Source organism: Muscardinus avellanarius (genome assembly GCF_963383645.1).
Source record: "Muscardinus avellanarius genome assembly, chromosome: 6".
NCBI lineage: Eukaryota > Metazoa > Chordata > Mammalia > Rodentia > Gliridae > Muscardinus > Muscardinus avellanarius.
The window spans coordinates 34,405,362-34,415,787 of NC_137791.1; the positions used below are offsets into that span (position 1 = coordinate 34,405,362).

Sequence of the window (10,426 nt, forward strand, 5' to 3'; positions counted from 1 at the left end):
AAATTATACTGCAAAGCTTTAGTCATAAAAACACCACAGTACTGGCACAAAAACAGATACATAGGCCAATATAGCAGAATAGAAGACTCAGAAACAAATTCCCTCACTTACAGCCAACTTATTTTTGAAAGCCAAAAACATACACTAGAAAAAACAAATGGTGTTGCCAAACTTTGTTAATCATATGCAGAAAAATGGGAAAACTACCCATTTTCTCACCCTGCACAAGAGTCAATTCAAGATGGATCAATGACTTGAAATTTAGATCAGAGACCTTGAGGCTCCTTGAAGAGGGCATAGGTCCAACATTGCAACACATAGGCAAAGATAAAATTTTCTCAACAAGATCCCAATGGCATAATAAACTAAAAGGTCAATTAATAGGTGGGACTGCATGAAACTGAAGAGCTTCTGTATAGCAAAGGAAACTATCAAGAATCTCAATGGAGAGACAACAGAATGGGAGAAGATTTTTCCCAACTACTCGGACTAAAATTTAGGACTAAAATAGAGGACTAAAATTTACAATATGCAGAAAACTCAAGAAACTCAGCACTAAGAAAACAAATAACCCAATCAAAAAATGGACAAGTAAACTATTAAACTTAAAAAATGAAGAAATTCAAATGGCCAATAAATGCATAAAAATGCTCAACATCAATAGCAATCAGACACATGCAAATAAAAACTACCCTGAGATCTCACCTAACTCCAACTAGAATGTCAATCATTCATAACACAAGCAACAATAAATACTGGAGAGAATGTGGAGAAGTGGGAATTCTAATATATTGTTGGTGTGATGGAAAATTAAAGCAAACACTTTGGAAAACAGTATAGAGGTTCCTCAGAAGAGTGGAAACTAACATACCATATGATCCAGGAATACTACTTCTGGATATCTACTCAAAATAAAGGAAACCAAACCTACCAAATAAATGTATGCATATCTATGTTCATAGGTGCATAATTCACCTGCCATACTATGGAACCAGCCAAGATTTCCATCAATTAATGAATGGAATACAAAACTATGGGATATGTCCACAATGTAATTTTACTCAGTCATAAAGAAGAACAAAATTACATCATTTATCGGGAAATGGATGAAACTGGAGGACATTATGCTAAGTGAGATTAGCCAATTACACAAAAAATAAGAAATAATGTTTTGTTGATATGTGGATACTAGGGAGAAAATAGTTCTTAGCAAGAAATCTAGATGAAGAAGGAGATACTCTAGATAAGCAAATAAGGTGACCTGAGAAGATGTGAGGGGGTAAGGTGAAAATTCTCTAATGTACATGATGTACTTTAACAAACATATCATTGTCAATTGCTAAGCCAAACATGAGAAGAAGGGAGGGGGAGGAAATGGGGTGAGAATTGGGTAAGTGCTAATTGAGTGGTGTGTACATGTATGTCTCCATCATCTTGTACCTCATCAAGATGTGTAACTACCATGTACCAATAAAAAATTAAAAAACTGTACAGAACAATCTCTCTTCAATACTGAAAGCAACCACTAGAATTTCAGCATATATATTCCTTGAAATTTTTATTTGTTTTAAAAAAAGTAAAACACTGCATGACAACTGCTGTTCACAAAATCTAAAGCTGCCAACTAAACCTTCATTTACTAGCAGAAAAATAAAATATCTTTTAAAATATAATATAAAATAGCTGGGCATGGTGGCACATGATTGTAATCCCCATGCTTGGGAGGCTGAGACAGAAAGATCAAGTAGGTTCAACACCAGCCTCAGTTGGCTTAAGAGACCCTGTTTCCAAATAAAATATAAAATATGTTTGGGAGTGTAGCCCGGAGGTAGAAGGCCCCTGGGTTCCATCCCCAGCAATATATATATAGCCAGGCATGGTGGCACACATTTGTAATCCCCGTGCTTGAGGGGTAGAGACAGGAGGATCGTGCAGGTTCGAAGCCAGCCTTGCTGGCTTAAGAGAGTCTGTTTCCAAATTTAAAAAAATATAAAAAATAGGTGTTTGGGAGTATAGCCCAGAGGTAGAAGGGTTTCCAGGAATCCCAGTACCACACACACACACACACACACACACACACACACACACACACACAAAATATATATATATATATATAATATTGCATATAATATATATTATATATAATAAAATATAATGCAAGTATAAAGTAAAATTAATTCCATTTACTCTACTAGTTTATTAAAGTATTATCTGCTGTTTTATGCTGCTTTTGTAAAAGAAAAAAATGAACTACAAACCATTGTTTCTAATGAACAGAGAAATCTATTTTATTAATAAACTAAAGTTTAGTTGGAATATTTAGATTTTCTGGTGGGGTTTCTGTAGAGATTTTCACAACTCTGAATCCCTCTTCACTCCAGATTATATATATACTTATGCACAAACATACACACACACCACATTTTCTTTAAAATCTTCTATTCAAAATTGTTTAAAATGTAGGTACTACCATAACAATCTCTGCCTCTCTGCTTTTAAATGCCAGCAATCACATATTTTAACTACTTTAAAATAAAGATACAGAGATGGAAAAGATTGGGAAGTATGGCAGGTCATTGGGGGAGGCGTTTATCTGCATACTTCTCATATAAATTTAACTGATTGTGTTGTTTCTTTTATTTAAAGCTATACTGAGTTTTATAGTAAAATAAAATAGTATCTTCATTCAATTTATAATAGTATGTTTAGAAATATACACAGTGATGCATAAAGTTTATAGCATTATATTCTGAAGAGAACAATAAAAAAGCCTAGTTATGTATTCTACCTGTCATTTTTTGCCATTGATTTAATTAAAACTTATTATGTTCATGTCCCAGAAATGAAAGTATGAGAAAAGCATAGTTCCTGACTGTAAGATGCATACGTTAAAGGCAGACGATAGCAGAGAAATAATCTCTGGACATGTCATCCTGTGAGCCAAATTGTTTTGTTACTAATGTGGTCTTAGAGCAGTCAAAAAAAGTAACTTTTTTATAACTTTGGATAGGGATAAGTCTGATCTTTAGTAGAAAAGGTAGGGTATCCTACCTTAGCACTGACCCTACCTTAGCACTGACCAGTTGAAAGACAGTAGTAGAACAGGGCTAATTCTCCAATTGCATATATCCAGACAAAAATCTGAAACTTATTTTCTTTCATGTGATTAAATTATTACAATGATTCGTGACAATGAAGCATATTTTTTTACATTTTTGTTCATTTAAGTATTCTTGCTTAAAGACAAGTAAGATCTTTTTCAAATATATAATATGTTCTCTCATAATTAGCTTATAATTTCTTGACTTTTTCTATTGTCTCTGAAACTCATATATGTATTACAAACTTTATTTTTTGTGGTATTGGGGTAGAACCCAGGGGCTTTTCTACCTCTGGGCTATACTCCCAGACCTATTTTATACTTTATTTGGAAACAGGGTCTCACTAAGTTGCTGAGAGCCTCATTAAGTAGCTGAGGCTGGCTTTGAACCTGTGTGGCCTGTCTCAGTCTCCCAAGCTCTGGGATTACAAGTGTATGCCACCATGCCTGGCTATTATAAACTTTTCTTTGGTTTAATGAAAAGTGTCTTTAGTGTATTATTTGCAGTATTATGGGCAACTATTAAAATATAACAGTAGTTAAATTATTGTGAATATTTAGTTTGTATGGTTAAAGTATGCCTAAATATTACTTTATTTCACACATGAAAATGTTTAACACAACAAATTGTTAAAATATTTTTAGTTTTGTTAGACAACTTAAAACTACTGTGATTTTTGTGCTGCTATGAACATAGGTATGCATATGTTACTATAGTTCTCTGAATTCAACTCTTTTGGAAAAATACCCAGGAGTGGTAGAGCTGGGTCGTATGGTGGATCTATTCCTAGCTTTCTTAGGAATCTCCACACAGATCTCCATAGTGGCTGAACTAGTTTGCACTCCCACCAACAGTGTAAGAGTTCCTTTTCCCCCACATCCTCACCAGCATTTGTTGTTATTTGATTTCTTTATGCTTGCCACTGGAACCAACCCAGGTCCCATCAACAGATGAATGGATTGCAAAACTCTGGGAAATAAACACAATGGAATTCTACTCAGCCACAAAGAAGAACAAAATCTTTCTTGCAAGAAGATGCAAAGTCCTGGAGAACATTATGTTAAGTGAGACAAGCCAAGCACAGAAGGAGAAAATACATGTTTCCTCTAACATGCCAAAACTAGGAAACCTAGAGGATACCAGTGGTACTCCAGATAATGGAGGGGAAATACCAGCAAAGCTAGAATGGAAAGATAGAGGAGGAGGAAGGCTGAACTTGATTAACGAGAGTCCACATATGAATATGTGTAAAATTATGAATATGGCATGGTTACCCGGGACAGTCATTGTTGGGAGGGGGGAAGGGAAAACAGGGGCGGAAGGGGGGAGAGGGCATCAAGTATAGTTTAAATGTATACCATTTATGTTCAATAACAAATTTAAAAAAACAAAAAACAAAAAAACTATGATTTTTAAGATGTTCTAAACTTTAAATTACTATGAAAATAATAGGTGTTACCTGTTTATAAACATTTTTATTACTATTTATAAACATTATTATTTCTCCATGTAAAATTTAATGATAAATCTCTAATGGCTTTTTTTTTTACTCTTCATTAAAGAGTATTTACTCCCCCAAATTGCAAATTTCAAACTTGCTGCAATTTCTGTTTTATAATGGCGTTTGTTTTTTTTTATAGTGGTGTTTTCAATAGTGGAAGTTATTGAAAGAATATTCTAAAATAAGCACTAATAGATGAATAATAAACCTTCCAACTAGTATCTTACTTCACAAGTAGTAGGAACTATGAGCAGATTCAGAATGTTGCCCGTACCTTATGCCGCAATCTCATTAAAGGCTGATAGGATTTAAGGCCATATCCAGCTTCTTTTGCTGGCCTTCCCTCTGACTCCAGAAAAATGAATCCAAGAACCAAAACAGCTGAGCAGCACTTAAACATCCTTATTGATTTTCACCTGTCAAAATTAAAATTGCAAGTAATCAGAGAAATTGAATTATATATTAAAGAAATGTATTAAGAAATATTCAATATTATTATGTCTTTATATCTAATCAAAACTTTCCAAGTATTAACTGGATTCATAATAGGTAAACATCTCATAAAAAGATTATTCTTTTGATCACAATAAATACTCTTTTATATTTAGACAGTCTTATAAGACATGAAGTAGTAAATATGCTGATAATAATGTATTAGAGGAAAAACTAATAAAGCATAGGCTAAAAATATATTAACACATGACTAATTTTCTTGGTATCAATAAAAACATTATATATAATGTATGTATATATACATATATATATGTATATATATGTGTGTATATGTATGTGCATATATATTTATCTACTCTTTGAATATAATTGATAAATAAAATCCTCAAAAATTATAGATATTAGAATTTGCTAGTAAAGATTGATGAGAGGTTATGTGGGGAAATAGATACTCTTTTGTACTGTTGGTGGGATTGCAAATTAGTGAAGCTGCTATGGAGATCATTGTGTAGATTCCTTGGAAAACTAGAAATGGATCCACCATACAATACAGTGATATCAATCCTAGGTATCTTTCGAAAGGGACTGAAATTAGAATACTAGAGTGATACATGTATATTGCAGGTTATAGCTGCACAATTCACAATAGCCAAATTATGGAACCACCTTGGTACCCATCAATAGATGAATAGATTACAAAATTATGGTCTATACAGACAATGGAATTCTACTGAATAATAATGAAAAACAAAATTACACTATTTGCAGAAAAATGAATGTTAAATGAGATTAGCCAGTCACAGAAATTGAAGGTCATATAGTGAAAGTCATATATATTTTTTCATATGCAGAAGCTAGGAGTAATCAAGAACATGATATATTTTAATGGAAGAAAAATCCCAGTGGAGCAATAGAGGGAGATAATGGGGGAGGCATGATGAAGAAAATACTTCCGCTGATGTTATGTTCAAGTGTGAAATTACCAGTGACAACCTCAATATCATGTATGAGGTAGAGGAGGGTGTGTGAAGGGAACTAGGGAAAAGGTCATCAAGTTCTGAATGCATGTATGTCCTTATCACTCTGAACTACCTTATGATGTGAAACTATATCATAATGATAATCAGAAAAAAAGCCAAGATAGTCTTCTGTGGTAGGCATGATAAGTAAAGCATAATTCAGGTTATGCAGATGGGTTATTGAGTTGTTAATAATCATTGCTCTGTAGTACTTAAAAGGGCATTTCCTAAAATATTGCTTTACAATTGCTTTCAATTTAAAATTCTATGTTTTTGGAAAGTCCAGAGAAGTTATAAACTGGCATAAACTAATCATCTAAACACTAAGATTTTTCAAAGCATACAAGTTTATTATTTGTGATCAACTATGTATCATATTCACCAATACACCTTCTTTCCACTAGAGTAAAAAAATTGTCATTTTCGCATCTAATCCAATTTCTATTTAAGATTTCTTAAGACATTTAGCCAATTATTTAGCCCTGGTTTTTCCTTTAAACTCTCACTCTCTATTTTCTTTCATCACTAAACATACTGAAATCACCCATAATTTAACATAAGATCTTTCCTCTTTTTCAATTTTCTGAGTCATACGTATCATTCTATATCTTCAGTCATGCTTCTGCCCCTATCACTCCATAAGGTAACTTAATTCTTTCATAGAAAACCGGCATTGCTCATATTACAAATATTAGTGGAATTCCTAATCTCATTTTTGCATGTACTATCCATTTTTTTTCAAGAAAATTTTCAAGTCTCATCTTCCATTTCTGTACATTGCATAAATCTTCTCAATCCTTTTGTAGTTTCATCCTCCTCCTTTATTAAGCATTGTAGTTTATCAAATATCACCACTATCTACAATTATCCTATGCCATTTACTATGCCTAAGATATCTTTACAATGATTTTTTTAATATTTTTAAAATTGTAATTGGTACATTGTACTCATGCATCTTAATGAAGTAGAAAATGGTCGAGGCAGACAGGTACACATCACTCAATTTGCCTTTACCCATTTCCCAACCCATTCCCTTCCCTTTCCTCCTTCTCATGTTTGGCTTACTGATTAACTTTGATATCTTTGTGAATGTACATAATGTACAAATTTTAAATTGGTTCTCATCCTGTCTCTAATTTGACATACCTACACTATTTAAGAGCTCAACTTTCACATTTCAAAATAAACTCCCCAGAGTATACGTGTCCCCCTGCCTTTGTAGATTTTTATTCATCCATTTACCTATGTCAGAAGTAAAGGAAGTATCTTGAACCTTTTAATCTCCCTTACCCTTATATTAAACCTGTACCAAACTTCCACTAGATGTGCCTTTTAAATATATCTCCTAAACATAAGTTTCTCCTAAACTCAATATTTGCCCTCTAGTTCAAGCCATGAGCACCACTTCGCACTTAAAATTTTCTAATCATAATCTGGCTCCATATTTAGCATATGCATCTTAAATTTACATACAAGAGCCAGAGTCACCATGTTAAGGTGTTTACTAATAAACAACACATTTTTGTATATCCTGAAGAAAAAATAAATGAATAAACCATGGCTTCACCTGAAAAGTTCCCCAGAGTCTGGGCTCTGTCTTTCTTTCAATGCCTAAGGCATTTCAAGCCACAAATATTTCATTCAGTTTTTATTTTTCTCCAGACCTAGTTTTTTTCTGTATTTTTAAATTTTATTTATTTATTTTTTTGGTGTTACTGGGGTTTCTGGAAGCCCTTGTAGCTCCAGGATATACTCCCAGACCTATTTTATATTTTTATTTGGAAACAGGGTCTCTTAAGCCAGCAAGGGCTGGCATTGAACCTGCACCATCCACCTGTCTCCGCCTCTCAAGCGCGGGGATTACAAGCGTGCGCCACCATGCCTGGCTATTCTTTATTTTTGAAACAGGTATCAGTGAGTTGCAAAGGGCCTCTCTAAGTAGCTAAGGCTGTCCATGAACAGCGAGCCTCCTGTCTCAGCCTGCCAAATGCCACCACATATAAATATATCAATATATAAACATATAAACATATACATATATAAATATATAAATGTGTGCCATCACAACAGGCTTCATTCAGTTTTTTGAAGTTATTTTGCTCATTTTTGTTACAAGGCTTCTATAAACTATTTTCTTCACTGGAAATTCACTTTTATCCTGCCTATTTATCTATACTGAAATTCTTTCTCAAGAATAATTTCCCATAATACCAAGCCTAGTATTATGCCTGACATAATTATTGTAGTTACTCATGCTGAGAGAAAAATTCTCCTTTATTTGATAGAATCTACTTATAATTATACCTCATTAATGTGATTATTTGATCATATGGTAGGTTCATTCCCATTCATCTGAGGATCTTCCATACTGTTTTCCAAAGTGATTGTACTAATTTGCAATACCACCAACAATGTATTAAATTTTCCACTTCCCCACATCCTCACCAGCATTTGTTGTTGTTGTTTTGAATAATTGTCATTCTTGTTGGAGTTAGGTGAAATCTCAGGACAGTTTTGATTTACATGCAATATAACTTCTGGGTATATACCCAAAAAATGGAAACCAAACTACCAAACTAATGCATGCAAATCTATTCATAGGCACACAATTCACACTTGCCAAAATATGGAACCAGCCAAGATGTCTATCAACTGATGACTGGACTACACAAATAGGAAATATGTACTCATTAGAATTTTACTCAGACATAAAAATTACATAATTACAGGGAAATGTATGGAATCAGAGTACATTATGCTAGTAAGATATCTATCTATCTATCTATCTATATATATATATACACATATATATATTAAGATATATATTATAAGATATATATATTAAGATATATATTACGATATATATATCTTACTATATATAATATATTATATATATATATTTAGATAGATCGATAGATAGATAGAGTGTTCTCCAAACCAAATATCATGTATACAGTACTTGTATTTTTTTTCTGCTTGCTTGTGTAATTTCAGAATTATATCACCTGGGTTTGACAGATAGCCTAGCACCTACTACATAGTCAACAAATAAATATATAATAAATGTTATTCTGCTTCTGAGAGTTAAAGTAGGTTTATGTACTTTTGTGATGGAACAATTCCTATTCGTACTACTGCTACAAAATATTTGAAAAAATAACCTGAAAAAATGAAATATTTTCATTTGAAATCTATCTTTTTGTCATTTTGATGTATAGTCTAATCTTTCTCTCAGAAGTAAATATTTGTTTAGAAGACAAATGAATAGAATATATTAAATTCAAGTAAGAGCCCAGTAATAAAGCAAAAAAAAAAAAAAAAAAAAAAAGACCAGCTCAAGGAAAGAGATATTTTCCTCATGGCTCAGAATATTTATAGGATTTCTGTCAGCCAGAAGAGGAAGGGGGTGAAAAGCATGCACCAATTCTGTCCCATCATGACTCTGGATTGCAATTCAAGTCATATGTTTTTTAGAAGTGTACATTTAAAGGTTTCTCTTTCTTTGTCATCTCTCTTTTCCTGCCCTCTGTTTCGTCAATATATCCTACACGGTTACAAATATTTTACACACTAAAAAAAATGAAGCAAATTATTATTTGATTTAATAGGTTACTGAATGCCCCATTAATCTTTGGCAAGTAAATTTGCACATATTAATACCTGGAACAACATTTACTTTTAATATTTCCTCTGCTCAAAATGCAGTAATCTAGAAATATCTGTCTTTGATCTCACTAAAAGTTCATAAAATTAAATGAATGCATATGTCTTCAGTACAGTGCATTCATATTGTCTATGGCATTTCAATCAATGACTGATTCCATAGACAACTGTGATCCTACAAGTTTATAATGGAACTGAGAGACTTCAATTGCCCAAGGGTGTCACAGTGGTTTTACTGTGGTAGCACCAGGTATTACTCATTTGACAAGTATATGCAAACTTACTATGCTGTCAACCCAATAATAGTAGAGAACACATATTTATGAATAACAATTATTATCTTCTTAACTTTTCTTCATCAATAGAATCTAAAAACATTGTATTACATCTTTAAAAGTTAACTCATCCACAGAAAGTGGATGGAAATTGCAACTTGGCAGTAATTGAGCTTGTAATATACAAATTCATGATAACTTTTTTTTGTGGTATTGGAGACAGAACCCATGGGTATTGAACCTTCGAGCTACACCCCCAGTCCTATTTTTTTAGTCTTTTTTATTTTTTGAAACAGGGTATCACTGAGTTGCAAAGGACCTCATTAAGGAGCTGTGGTTGTCTGTGAACCGCAAGCCTCTAGTCTCAGCCTCCTGAATTCTGGGATTACAAGCGTGCACCACCATGTGCCCAGC

At 33.0% G+C, this 10,426-nt stretch overlaps 1 protein-coding gene across 3 annotated transcripts in view; it reads right to left on the minus strand.

Annotated features, from left to right (window-relative positions):
• The window catches only part of FSTL5 (follistatin like 5), a gene marked incomplete at both ends in the record, with an annotated part of 758,080 nt that extends 753,078 nt beyond the window's left edge, over positions 1-5,002 (minus strand). For all 3 annotated transcript variants that reach the window (XM_080697087.1, XM_080697086.1, XM_080697085.1), the window contains one exon: positions 4,877-5,002. In XM_080697087.1, the coding sequence (XP_080553213.1) occupies positions 4,877-5,002 (126 nt within the window). The remainder of the gene's footprint in view (positions 1-4,876) is intronic.
• Positions 5,003-10,426: the final 5,424 nt, after the last annotated feature.